The sequence below is a fragment of the Mandrillus leucophaeus genome, unplaced genomic scaffold, assembly GCF_000951045.1.
Source record: "Mandrillus leucophaeus isolate KB7577 unplaced genomic scaffold, Mleu.le_1.0 Scaffold699, whole genome shotgun sequence".
NCBI classification, from domain to species: Eukaryota; Metazoa; Chordata; class Mammalia; order Primates; family Cercopithecidae; genus Mandrillus; species Mandrillus leucophaeus.
Window position 1 is genome coordinate 680,072 of NW_012107574.1, and position 14,243 is coordinate 694,314.

General features: G+C 34.3%; 1 protein-coding gene across 1 annotated transcript in view; it reads right to left on the minus strand.

Moving 5' to 3' along the window:
• Positions 1-14,243, minus strand: part of KIAA1468 (KIAA1468 ortholog) — a 123,470-nt gene that overhangs the window by 18,018 nt on the left and 91,209 nt on the right. Inside the window, exons 22-25 of the mRNA XM_011964392.1 lie at positions 9,226-9,308; positions 8,959-9,022; positions 7,225-7,363; positions 2,249-2,365 (exon numbers count right to left, since the gene is read on the minus strand). Coding sequence (XP_011819782.1) covers positions 2,249-2,365; positions 7,225-7,363; positions 8,959-9,022; positions 9,226-9,308 — 403 coding nt within the window. The remainder of the gene's footprint in view (positions 1-2,248; positions 2,366-7,224; positions 7,364-8,958; positions 9,023-9,225; positions 9,309-14,243) is intronic.

Consider the following 14,243-nt stretch of genomic DNA (forward strand, 5'->3'; position numbering starts at 1 on the left):
TAGGAGTCACCTTTACCTCATTGGCGAATGATGGTTAGCCTCTGACTGCTAACAATGAAAGAAGATTCTTAGTTTATTAAGGAAGATCACTGCATTTTAGATAGCTCAATTAGGAAGTTTTTCTTAGAAACGAAATCAGCCTCTGTTATCTCTGCTTGTTAGTGTTAGCTCTGTACCTTAGTTGCACAGTGTGCCTAATCATCCTTCTACCTAAACACCTTTAAAATATCTTTTCATCCCCAAGCCATCTCTTCTCCAGGTTAAACATTCCTAAATTCCTTCAAACTTTCCTTAAACATGACTTCTTGACTTATTATCATGCCAAAATGTTACACACTATAGTTTTTCTAATGTCTGTATTAAAACATGATGGTAGGCTAAAAGGAACACTCTTCTGATCAGCTTAGAATATAATGGAGCAGAACAGATTAGAACAATGTGATTTTATTAGGGGCCACAACACTGTTGACTCAAGTACAAGTTCTGACTCATGTAGAACTAACACTTTTAGTACTTGAACAGGGCCTATTGTTAAGATGGTTCTTCACCTTACCGTATTGGTATGTAGACTTTTTACTGTATTTACTCTAGTGATATCCTATGCATATCTAAACACACAATAATTCCTTCTGTATAGATTTCTATGCTCTTTGGAAACCACTGCCTTCCTTATTTGGAAACTTTGGTTTTACAGAGCCAAACATTTGAATCTTTTGACTTTCCCATTTTCCTTGAGGCATATTCCTTTAGAAACTCTCTGCTACATAACGTTTTGTGTAAGTTTTAAATATTACTTTCACAAAGTCCAATTAAACATACCAATGTTTTCTTTCTTTGAGATACAAACTCTGCGATGCGCCACTGCTGCTTTCTTGCAAGGGTCCTATCACTTCTCCAATACTAAAGAATTCTTACTTGCTAATTCAGAATATCAGTTCCTCTTTTTGCTTCCTCTATCTTCCCTAAGTTGAAAATGCCAACAAGAAATCAAGAATGATAAGTTCTGCTTTTAGTGGAACTAAACTTATAGAAGATGTGAATAGTTGAGGTTACAAAATTATTATTAAAACATGGTGCCATCTGTATTATAAAAAACATGGCTCATATCTTCCTCATGATTAGGTCATTTGTAACAGATTTCCAACACAAACTGCTCTCAACCATGCATCCAACTTTCAGTTTTAGTATTTCCAAAGACATATAGCTACTTAACAGATAGCTCTACTTTTCTACTTTCTCTATTTGATTTATTCTGAACAAAAATAACCTCTTCTTGGTACATTCTAGTCAAGAATCCAGTGTCAATGACTGTCAGTAATATTTTATGGCATATTTATCTCATTTAAAATTACCTGTTCATGTTGCTTATTACATCAAACTGGTATATAACAATGTGAACCATATATAAAAATCCTGAAGCTCTTCCTTCGTTCTCTGGTTTTTGTTGAGCATGTACTTTGGTATTTAGCCTTTCACTCTTTTTTCAATCTCTCATTTCCCCTTTCTTCAACCCTTCTGCCTTTTAAATAAAAGAGCCTAAAAGTTGGGAGTTCACTTTGCCCATCGTTATCTTTACTTCCTTCTTAGTTTTATTTTATAGGCATATGATAGTAAAGAGAATATTTAACAGAATGGCTAAAGTTCTTTGTTCCAGTCACAGTTTTGCTTTTAACTATAAAAAACAGAAGCCACTCATGTCTTTAAGCCTTAGTTTAATCATTTACAGTCGCTGACATGGACCTACATGATCTCTAAGTTTTCTCCCAGTTCTGTAATCACTGGAGATCATTAGCTTTGTTGGCCCTGTACTTTTCCAATGTGTGATATCTCTCTAAGAGATATTCATAATATTCCACTGGATACTGAGAGTTAAACATTCACTGAAAAACCTAAATGCCAAGTCATATATACAAGGCTTCCTTTTGATTAACAGAAGTCTCAGCTGCAATTCTTTCTGCTCTTCATTTCTTGCTCGGTTATGTAGCTAATATAAATAAAAACTTCAGGTTAAGAACTTCATCAAAATTCTCAAAACTATAGAGCATAACAGCACAGAGGACTTAAAATTATCTTTTAAAATTATGAGATGGCTAGAAGATGGAGTGGAGTGAGACAAATCAAATCTTCAATTTTCTACAATTCTTATGTAAGTTGAAGAAAAGAAGTTCTACTTTTCAATCTTTAACAACCAAGTTCCACTCTAAGATGGTTATATAAATGTAGATACACTGTAATAAAGCAAGGATACAACAACAGGAAAGTGCACTGTAGGCTTCAAAAAGATGTGTAGCAATGTCCAGTCTTTTAGAATCCACAATCTGTAAGTTGTTCACCAAGGCTAACTTATGCAAATGTGGTATAACAACTAAAACAGAAAAAAGAAAGGGTTAAATTTTTATCCAAAACGTGCATACAAAACCCTGACACACTTTAACAATAATTTATCACTTTAATTTATGAAATTTCATTTTAATTCTGAATGACTTCAAAAGGTTACCCACATCTTATACTTGCTTTTTTTTAACTAGGGAAGAAAGTAGTTTTTCAAAACAAAAAGTGATCTGGCATTTGGGAGAAACAAATTGTAGCACTGTCACTATTACCTAATTATGAAGATGTATATAGATTATTTGGCCTCACTGTAATTCAGTTTCCCAGTTTGAAAAATGAAGCCCAAATAATTATAAGCAACCTACCTCTTGTATTATTTATACTTGCAGATAAGTTTCTTCATAAAAATATTACCATTGCTATTAAATAAATATAGAGTATATTCTTTTTCAACAACCTATTATTTCACCACTTCAGAATAATATTATTAGCTTTAGTCTCTCAAATTCTTAGCAAAGACCAATGTCAAATAGCACTTGACATTGGTGGCTGAGTTTTCAAGTTATTCAATGAGTTTAATACCCTCAAAGAGTAACATAAAATTTCAACCTACTGCTAAATAAAAGCAATCGTCCAAGAAACAAAAACCAAATCAGTAGCAATGAGCACCTCTAGAGCCTAAGATTGTATTTTCTGGATACCATTTCCCACTAAAACCAGGGCTCTTTGAAGAAATGGCTTCAGGGTCAGTGATTGTTAAATTGTTAATCAAAAGACCAATCACACAACCCCTTTCTAGTCTTGCTTGGTTGAGGATCACAAAACACCACTCATAAGCATCAACTGCTGACCAACTGTAGTGACCCCTTTCTTGTTTGCACTGAGTTTGCGTATATAAAAGTCATAATCTTCTCCTGGAAAAACTCCTGCTTCCTAAATAAGCTGGGGCAATAATCACAACTTTCATGCGTAGCTTAGTAAAACCCCACAAAAACTTAGAAAAACAATGATCATTTTTAGGGAACCTTTTGACTCGTCAAAATTAATAACAGTATATTTATGAGGAGCTCTAGAACAAATTAGGAGACAAAAACTCCAAACATTGAGTTGAAAGCTTCATTAATTGGCATGCTGAGACCTCAACAAAATAGTGACTCTAAGTCTCCCTCGAAGACTCACTAGTTCATTTCTGCCCAAACCTTCAGAAACTTATCATCTTGCACTTGATCTATTCATACATGGTTCCTTTATTCCATCTTCTCCCGAGTCTCTGACCTTTTTACAGTGTTTTTCTCAGAAACACAACAATCACACTGCATAATATCCCCTTAAAATTGCTTGACTAGAAGACAAATCTATAGAAGTTCATTTAAACTCTAGTCTCAAGGAAGTTAAAGGCTCTAATTAAGGATCTTCCTAATTCTCGGGAAGACAGACAGAACTTTACTATAGAATTCAGATTTCACTACACACATATTGTCCTGGGCTACCACATATGTATTAATTAATTCACTTAATTGTTAACCCCTCAGATATAGACAGACAGTTAAAAGCAGTAGGAGATGAAGGACCAGGAGATGATTTAATAATAACCCAGATGGATATCATTCTTTCTTTTTTATTAAGAGATGGGGTCTTGCTTTGTTGCCTGGGCTGGAGTGCAAGGACTATTCACAGGTGCAATCATAGTGTACCACACTCGAACACTTGGACTCAAATGATCTTCCTGCCTTGGCCTCCTGAGTAGATTGACTACAGATGTGTGCCATCATGCCTAGCTAATTTTTAAAAATCTTTTGTAGGGACTTGGTCTTGCTATGTTGCTCAGGCTGGTGTTGAACTCCTGGCCTCAAGTGATCCTCCCACCTCAGCTTCCTGAGTAGCTGGGACTATAGACACGTGATACCATGCCTGACTTAGACGGGCTAATTCTAAAACTGACCTTCAGTGGGAAAGAAAAAGAGGAAATACATAACATAAGGTCACTGCAGAAGCCTTTTTCTTTAGGGCAGATTGAACAAAGATTTAAAATTATAAATGAAAAAAGGATAATAGGAGATTTTATAAAACTGTATTTCACAAAAAATTAGCCGGATGTGGTGGTGCGTGCTTGTAATCCCAGCTACTTGGGAGGCTGACGTAGGAGAATCACTTGAACCAGGGAGGTGCAGGTTGCAGCGAGCTGAGATGGCGCCACTGCACTCCAGCCTGGATGATAGAGCGAGACTCTGCCTCAAAGACAACAAACAAACAAACAAAAACTGTATTTCAGAAAACGTTCGAAAAATATTCTGGGGTAGATCCAATAGTCATAAAGGGAATCTTGTCCTGTTTTTGTTTGTTTGAATAAATGGGCCCAGACCTCAAACAATAAACTTAGGGGAAAAAATCAGAAATGGAAAATTGCCACTTTAGAAAATCTCCAATGTACGACTGAACATTTTCAGAGGGCCTTACTAAGTAAAATAGCTGAAAACAAAAAACAACTCTATGGTGTTGCAGATAAAACAACTGGTTCTTAAAAATGAAAACAAGACCAAAGGTCCTGTGATAACTAATAATTGGGAAAGAACAATGGCCACTGAAAGAAGTAATGTCTGCTATTAACCAAGAAATAGAGGGGCAAATACCTAAATACCCAAAATGCCACTCCAAGGGAGACATTACTACCCAGAAATTCTCTGTCCATCCTCCAAACTCCCAAAGCCAATCATCTAGAAATACATACGAATAACACTACAGCATTCTTCATACAGGTTCTACTTCAATATTTATCTTATTAATATAGAGTACTAAATTCCTCAGAGTAAGTTCTAAAGCAAAAGAGTAGCCACTTGACTGAGAAGTAAGTACAAAAGTGGGAAAAAGGCTACTTTTTATCTTTTTAAAAAAAAATCTGGTTGTACCAAAATGTGAAAGAAGACTGTATAAGACATACTTGTGGGTACACAGTAAGTTGCAGGAGGCTTCAAGGATAATGGTTTACTAGAACTATTCAAGCAGTGGGAATTTCTCACCTCAATCTGTTCCTAAAATAACCTTTAATTGTTATTTTGGGGCCGTTACGAGAAGAAAATTCATTTTTTTCCTCTTGTACAACTCCTACAAATTTGATAGGTGGGTATGTACTCTACAATTAAAACTGTCAAATAAAATGGAAGGGTTATTTTTAGATGTTCTTGAAAATTCTAGAAAGAGACATTAAGATATTGACACTATGTTTAATTTGAGAAATAACTCTAGTCCCAGAATTACTGAAAAAAGATTCCAAAGAATCAACAAAATAACTGGAGCAGATCCTATAAGAATCCAGATGGATTCTTCCCAGATTATCATGAGTCTTTCTTTTGAATGTACATAGAAAGCTCAGATCACGCTCTAGAAAAGTTTTAGCAATACGACACGGCACACAGCAAGGACCCATTTAATGCAACAACATTGCATATACCAAAGACCCGTTTAACATGACAACATACCAAATACCCATTTAACTTGACAACATGGCACACACCAAAGACCCATTGTGTGTTGAGCTTATCCCTTAATCCAGGAGCCAAGAGTTATTCTCCTTGCCTCAGAGCAACTACAGCCTCAAAAAGTCAAAGCACCTTCAGAGTTCCTACCTAGAATCACCTGTAAATTTGACGCTGCAACATGTGGAACTATCCCTAGTGCTAACTAAAATATCAACTTTCTTCTGTTAGTTGGCTAATTATGAAGACACTTACCCAGTGAAAAAAATGTCATGACTGTGTTTCTATAGCATGATCAGTGTGCATGGCCTCAACCGAGTTTTTGGACACTGCAGTCCAAATCCTGACTTAGTATTTTTTGTTGATGACTCTTATTTTACAGAGTCATATGCTAGCCTGGATATATAACAGTCTGCCAGAGAATAAAATAATGTACTAGAAACCAAACTGATTTAAATGACCCAACTTGTGGCCCTCTCTAGAGCATGTCAAATTGCTAAAAATAAAAGCACTATGATAACTGATATACTTCTGCAGTCATAATTTCTTGATGCTTTGATGCTATCCAAAGAAATTGTGGCCATAAATGTTGAAGCCCACAATAAAAGAGACTCTGTAAAATCTAGAGAAAAAAGGCCGATAACTGTGGAAGATCATGTAGCAGATCAACAAGCTATGAATTAAAACAAAGTTATGTATCATGCTGAATGGCCTGCTAAGCGGGAGAAATGTCTATTTTTCATAAGAACATGTCCAGAAACACACAAAAATTCCCTTAAAAGTAAAAAAGTAAACTCTAAGGCAGCACAGTATTTAGCAATTAGCAGTTATTAAGAAATATTTCTAAAATAACTTGAAATTAAGTTTGAGTTACTCTTCATATGTCTTACAGCAATCAGTATACAGTATAAGACCATCCATTAGGCTGGGCGCGGTGGCTCACGCCTGTAATCCCAACGCTTTGGGAGGCCGAGGCAGGCAGATCACCTGAGGTCGGGAGTTCGAGACCAGCCTGACCAACATGGCAAAACCTTGTCTCTACTAAAAATACAAAAATTAGCTGGGCGTGGTGGTGGGCACCTGTAATCCCAACTACTCGGGAGGCTGAGGCAGAAGAATCACTTGTACCCAGGTGGCAGAGGATGCAGTGAGCTGAGATCATGCCATTGCGCTCCAGCCTGGGTGACAGAGCGAGACTCTGTCTCAAAACAAAACAAAACAAAACCATCCACTAATATCAATACTGAGTAATTCACAATAACTAACTTGTTTCATGTTCAGCTTTCAGTACACAGAAGTATACAAGGCTTTAACTATGACAAATGCACCAAGATTTTAATACATGACAAGGCCTCAGAGGAGTGTCTAGCTTTGATCTTACATTACAATTCAGGAAAAAGGTAGAAAAATGCAAACTTACACTCATCTCGGAACCTGGGTTCTGCGTTAGGGCCAACTCTACCAAATGTTTTTATGATCTCTGTATGCAAAGAATGTTGGTCTTGATACTGAGGATCTTCCAGGAAAGAAGCCAACTGCATTTTCACCCTTTCCAGCAACTTAAAATTGGATATTGTACAGTCATTTTATAGAGTATTGAAAACTGAGTAGTGTTGTTAAAGTGAAAGACACATGTTAAACATGACTTACAGCAGTGGATTAAAGCAACCTATATTCCAAAGACAGTAGAAATTTGGAATTAAGTAAGTAGTTATTTAATCTTTTGGCTCAGAGAAGTTTTCCTCCTTTGCTTATGCTTATAAATTCTTAATTAAAAAATACAAATATTCCCAACAAATCATAACAAAAGAAAAAAATCCCACTGTATTTAGGGAAAAGTAGGTAAACTTATGATTATTTTGTATCTAAATTATAATTCTTAAAACAAATCACACTGTAAGTTACCCAATTATTCACCTTCTGAAAGCAATGAGTCATTAATGACTTATATCTTACTCACATTTCCCTAAAAGACATTTTTATTTTAGGATTTGAGAACATGTTGAAATTCTGCTAAGACTGCAAGCTTTGCAGAATGATGTGCTTTTCCTCTGTGGCTTCACCAGTGAAATATATAAGTGAAAAAATGGAAAACATTCTTTCTGTAACTAACAAAACTTCAGTTTTTGTTATAAAAAATCTATATGATGAAGGAGTTTTATTAAAACTTTTCTCTTTTGGGTAATATGTCCACAAATAATTTATGTTCTAATCTACAAGTTTTTTTTTTCATTTGTATGAGGACATATCCAATATAATAACAAAGAATAAAAACCTGATACCAGTTTTGAGAAGTGTCTTACAGTTAGTGTTGCAAATAGAATCTAAAAAACTTGAAATCAGTTTCAGAATCAAAATACACCTTAAGAAGGAAGACCTTGGTGGTCTCCTGAAACAGGCATGACAGAGGGTCTGCCCAGACAATGATCTACTCTGCATCAAGAGAATACTAGTCTACTAAATGACTTTTACGGCTTCATATCAATGACACAGTTATCAGAATACAAGTGCCCTCTTGTCTTCATTGATAACTGAGATACATTTGTGTTCCTGATGTTATCTGGGAAAACAGTCCTGCAATCTCTGCAACACTGGCAATCAAGAATTTATGTAGATTGGCCAGAAGCCTACTGGATAACAGAAGGCTTTGGAACTAGACCTGATTTGAAGGATTATTCAAAACTGCAATATCCAGCTCGGCTTACAACAGAACATCTAGCAAGCTTGTCCAACACATCTTACTTTGTTGTTGATCTGTTTTGTTTTGTTTAAGGCTTTTAGCAGCCTGAAGCTGTGGTTTTTAGTTTCTGTCTCTAGTGATAAATAGAAAAGAGGGATGAGGAAGGGGCTTTACTGGCCCAATCAGAAAGAGAAACTAAAAACTCATGACTATATTCTCTCCCTTGGACATCCCTGAAAGATTGGCCTATACTTAATGTTCTGATTGAGAGGAAAGACTAGAGATCTCCTTAGGATATGGAAATATACCTTGGTTAGGCTACCATGTTTTCACATAGAGAGATCCTCCTCTGGCCTATAACTAACTAGGGCACAAAATAAAAGGTAAGATGCTCCCTGCTGTCTACCACCAGATACATGTATCGTGATCACCTCAATATTACACAGACATCAATAAATTTCAATTATTTCCTACCTCTCTTTGAATTACTGTTTCCATAATAGTGCCAAAGGCTGGAATTGTGGCAATCCTGACAGAGCTGTTAGAATTAAAAAAGAAAGAAACTGAAGCTTTGAGATGAACAATGAGTATTACTAAAATGTATATTAAAGTAAGTACAAGGTAAATATACTGTATTAGTCTCTAGCAATGACAAATTAAATAAATTTAAAAAAAGCAGACCAAGAAGAATGCTCAAAAAGACAGACAGGATAACTTAAGGTCGCAGTCTGTGAAACTCACAATTCAGGATCACTGGACAAGGTAACAAGGGCCGGAGCAACCCGCTTGTCAACTAACGCTTCACTCATGCCTCGAAGAGTCAGCTGTAAACCAGTCAACATGCAATAAAAAATGGTTTGGTAAACTGGAATAAGAACTGGGTTAGCTGTGACTGAGGATGGGCAGGCAGACTCATTGGCCTTTCTTGGTTTAGTCATCCACACGAGACATTAAAATGTTAGGCCTTTGGTTCATGCTACTACACTTACTGGTAACAACCTGTTAGTGAGATTAGGAGAGCATCCCTTCTTGGCTTGAAAGAAACAGTCCATCAGCATACTTATGGAAGTATTTATTGAGCACTAATATACTAATATATTTTTTCAATACATGGCCTCCAAATTACATTTACAGTGAGGGTTGATTTAAAAAGAACCATGATATATAAATAATAATATGATAAAGTTTAAAATCAAATAAGTATAATCCAATATTATTAATTTAAAGAGATTCTTCAATAAATTTAAGAGCTGATGGTTATTTCTTGGCAGGCACATTTTGAAATGGATGCTGAATATAAAAGGCAGGGATGACACTTACATTTCAGGGTCACTGGAGAGAGTAATGAGAGCAGGAACAACCCTCTGAGCTACCAGAGTTTCATTCACCCCCTTCACCAACAGCTGATTGGTCAGCACAGGGGGTATTCACAGGTGATGCACGGAAAGAGCAAACACAGTGCGCCACGGGAAGAAGGAAGGAACAACCAAGAGAAAGAGAGAAAACACAAAAGCAAAACCAAAATTAGAAGCTAAGCAAATACTGCTTCTAGAGTGCTTTACAAAGGCAGAGAATGCTTAGGAGGAAAATAAAGCTTAAGTAGCCTAGCGTCCACGAAAACAGATTTTGTCACCAGTTCAACAGCAGTTTGTACTTTTGGTCAAAGAGTCTAAGCAATTTCAATGTCCATCAAAATGCAACTTAAAAGAATACTTTTTTAGCTTCTTTGACATATACTGTGTTCTACGGTTAAAATTCTAGAAGTAAGGGTGGTATGCTTTTATTATGACCAACAGGGTACAAACTGGGCTATTTTTAAACCAAACTCACATAAGTAGCAGCCACGACTAAACCACTTATTATTGTGCTATAGCAAGTGTATTTTAAAACCACATAGGAAAATTCCTAACCTTTTAAATAATATAGCTTTTTCTTTTGAGGTACAGAGATACAATGCTGTCTATTGGAAAGTATTACACTTGGGAATCAGATCTGGGTTCAGACGCCAGTTCTCCACTTATGAGCCATGTGGTCTTAGATATATAGTATTTTCCATCATCTCTTGAAACGCAAGTTTTCTCATCTGAAAATGGTGATATTATTATCTACCTCAAAGGGCTGTTGTGCTATGAATTTGCAAATAACATACCTAAATACTGTGCCTGACAAACAGGCATTCAAGAAAGAGTTTAATTATTTCTATTACTGCAAGAATATATGATCTGTAATATGTTTGGAAGAAATGATCTAATTTAAACAACTTTTTGATAGTTCATATCTAAATATGACTTTTAGATTTCTTATAAATTCAAACAAAATTAAAAATAAAAAAGATGAGTAGAACTAGATCTCTATAGTCTAATCACAAAACAATTCATTTAGCAACCAATGCTAAATTGTAATACAAGAGAACGATACTGAGCCATATACATTTTGTTTGATAAATATTACTGAAGTTTATGAGTTCAACCGAGAAGTGCAATCCCCTTCTCAATTTCAGAATGTAAGCACATATTAATCCTAAATGCTTACCAATCTGTTTACCTAGTAACTAGTACTTAGTCCTCACAGAAGATCAAAGATGTCACAGAATTTTTAGTAACAAAAATCTACCATTGTGTGCATATGTGAAGGTATTCCTCCTATATAACACATCAGAGAAAGTAACTCACTTTATGTGAAGATTCTTAATTTTGCAATGATTTTTCACCATTTACCAATTGATTCATTTTAGAATCTATTTCAATATTCTGAAATAATTTTTATAAAAAAACACAGATAATTAACCAGGAATAAAATGACAAAGAACTTTTAATATCTTAAACATTACAGATATTGGATAGAAAGAAATAGGACAAGGAAGTTCAAATATTGTTAAATACAACCTTCTTCTCTGTATCATTTTGTAAGTAAGATTGCTTAGATTTGAATCAGTATCTTGAAATTTCTGTTATTTTGAGTCTGTCAAAAGCATTAAAAAAGAGGATAATGTAGGGGACAAATTAAGTTTTCATTGGTGTAGGGTTTTTAAATTCAATTTCTTTATTAAGCTAGAAAATCACAAAGTACATTTAAGAGCTATCAATTGTTACACACTTTAACACAATATATCATTTGATCTTTTCACTTGATGAAGTAAGTACAAATATCATCAATATTTTAACAGATGAAGAAACTGAGGCTTAGGTAAGTAACTTGTCCAGGGTTTTAGAGTCTAAGTCATAGGGTCTGCAAAGGAACTCTGTCCCATCTGACTTAAAATCCATGACTTCTTTGAGTTGTGTTCTAATGTGACATGCTCAATTTCCTTATGATTAAAATATATATGAAGTTCTTTTCTGCATCTTTTGGGAAATTTATTATAACACATGATAAATTCCTCTTATAAAATAATTTTATTAATTCGCTACTTCAAAAAGTAATTTATATTCTCTTATTTAAAACAATGGGAATAATATGATTGATTGGGTTCCCTCTTTTTGTCCTGCTGTCTAAAAACTAACCTAAATTTATTAGTGAATTTCAGTGACCATATCCTATTAGGTTCTTGGTATAAGCATTTCTCATTTTCTTCTCAACAGTTTCTGGTCTCACCTTTTAAAAAAAGAATTTTTTTTATGTTTTTATTTTGAATTAACTTTTTTAGGATAAGCAGGCATAATTCTAAATTATAAAGCATTGGTATCAAAATAAATCTTATGACCCTTTATTCTTTTAATACAATTTTGTTCAAATAAGAATCACTGACAAAAAAGGAACTTTAATTTCTCTTACTGATAACTTTTTCTGACATGCTCATTGAAATGTATCATTAATGAATTTGAAAAACATTGAAACAGTCTCTCAAACAAGATCCAGAAGTTCATCAACGACCTGAGAGGACACTGAAAACTGCTTAAGTATAGATAGATATAGTTTCCAGACCAGCACTGACAGCAAACAGAGAAACCAAAACCAGACATAAGCCACATACAAGAAGGCAGAAAACCAAACAAAACAAGCAAAAACCCTCAAAGCAAATGAACAGGGAGGATTCATTTTATTTACTTATTTTCATTTATATGGTATGATTCACCAGTGCACACTCACATTTCAGAGAGGAAAGATATAAGAAAAAGAAATGGCTTTTATGAGCTTAGAATAAAATCATAGGAAGAGAGTGTATGAAAGAAATAGCTCTTCATTTAAAAAGATACTTTTTTCTTTTTGGGGAGAGGAGATTCTGATGAATGACTTTTCTTTCATGGTCATGCCCCCTTTTCAGCATATTGAATAATCAAAACAATTTACATCCAGAAGGAACTTGTACTAGACATAAAACCAAATAGTGACTTTGGCATTCATCTTCACAAAAAACCTCTGATTATGGCTTTTTAAAAATTGCTTCTGTATGATAACTGAGGGAATAACATGGATGGAGAATTTTCAGCTTCCTGACAACAATGGAGTCTTCTTGAATTCACAAATCTAACTTACATATTTCAAAATTTTAGAAAGCATATATTTTAAATATATCACTACCCCATCTCCAATTGCATTTATTTTCAATTGTGGAGAAATTCTGATATTCAGCAAGATTTGAATTATCCAATTCTTTTTATAGAAATAAATGTTTAGATATTTTAAGAATCACATGAATATTGGGGCAATTTTAGTTTGGATAAGTATATGTTCCCTATTACCATCATATATTTTGTGAAGTAATAGCATGGATGAAAAAATAATGATAATGACAGTAAACATATAAACATTTATTATGGGCTTATATAAAACATATAAGCACTTATTACGTTCCAGAGACTGTTTTAAGGGCTTTAAAAGCATTAATTAGTTTAATATTAACAAAAATCCTTTCAGACTGATACTTTGAGACAGATACTTTTTGTTATCAACTTTCTTTTGTAGATGAGGAAGCTAAGGTACAGAGAGGTGCAACCTTGTCCAAGTAATCTACAAAGTCGCTAGGTATCAGAGATGGAAACTGAATCCAGGCAGCCTAGGTTTATTGCAAGACTGACGATCAACAAGAAACAGTAGACCAATTTTAGTGCTCAAATAAAGTTCTAAACCTCAACCTTACTGCTCCCTGCCTACACACATACTAGGGCTATGACATAATTTGCTATATGATGGGTACAAAAGATAGTTCTTTCAATTTCATACTTCACTTGGGTAGGTAGTAATTTAATACAATTTAGGTAAATTATCTGCTCTCCTCTCTTTTATAACTCTATGGGCAGTTAATGTATTGGGATGCTATTCTACATATGAAATGTTAGGGAATAGTGAAGTAGGAGTAATCAATAAAATAAACATTTCCGTAATTGCAATAATTCATTTTCTAATGCTACTGATAAATTCAACTGTATTTTACAATTTGAAAGATATCCTATGCTTTTTCAGTTTATTTTAGTAGTCATTTACCTCAGTAAATAGAAAAGTATAGTCAGAGTTGTGTAAGTTAGAAATTAAAATAAGATTTAAAAGATAGTTGGAGAAATAAAAGTGATAACTGAATAACATTCAAGGAACCAGTAAGGTGAAAAACCATTTTTAAATATGTTAAAGCTAAATTTCTGCCCCATCACACAGTACACAACTAGACACTGTTAAAAGCCATAAAATATATATTAACATAACATGATATGCGAAGCTTTTTTTTTTTTTTTTTTAAAAAAAACATTCCCTTCTTCTTCTCAAAAAAAAAAAAAAATCATTACAATTGAAACCAACAGAGGCATCTGTTGACATACCTCAAA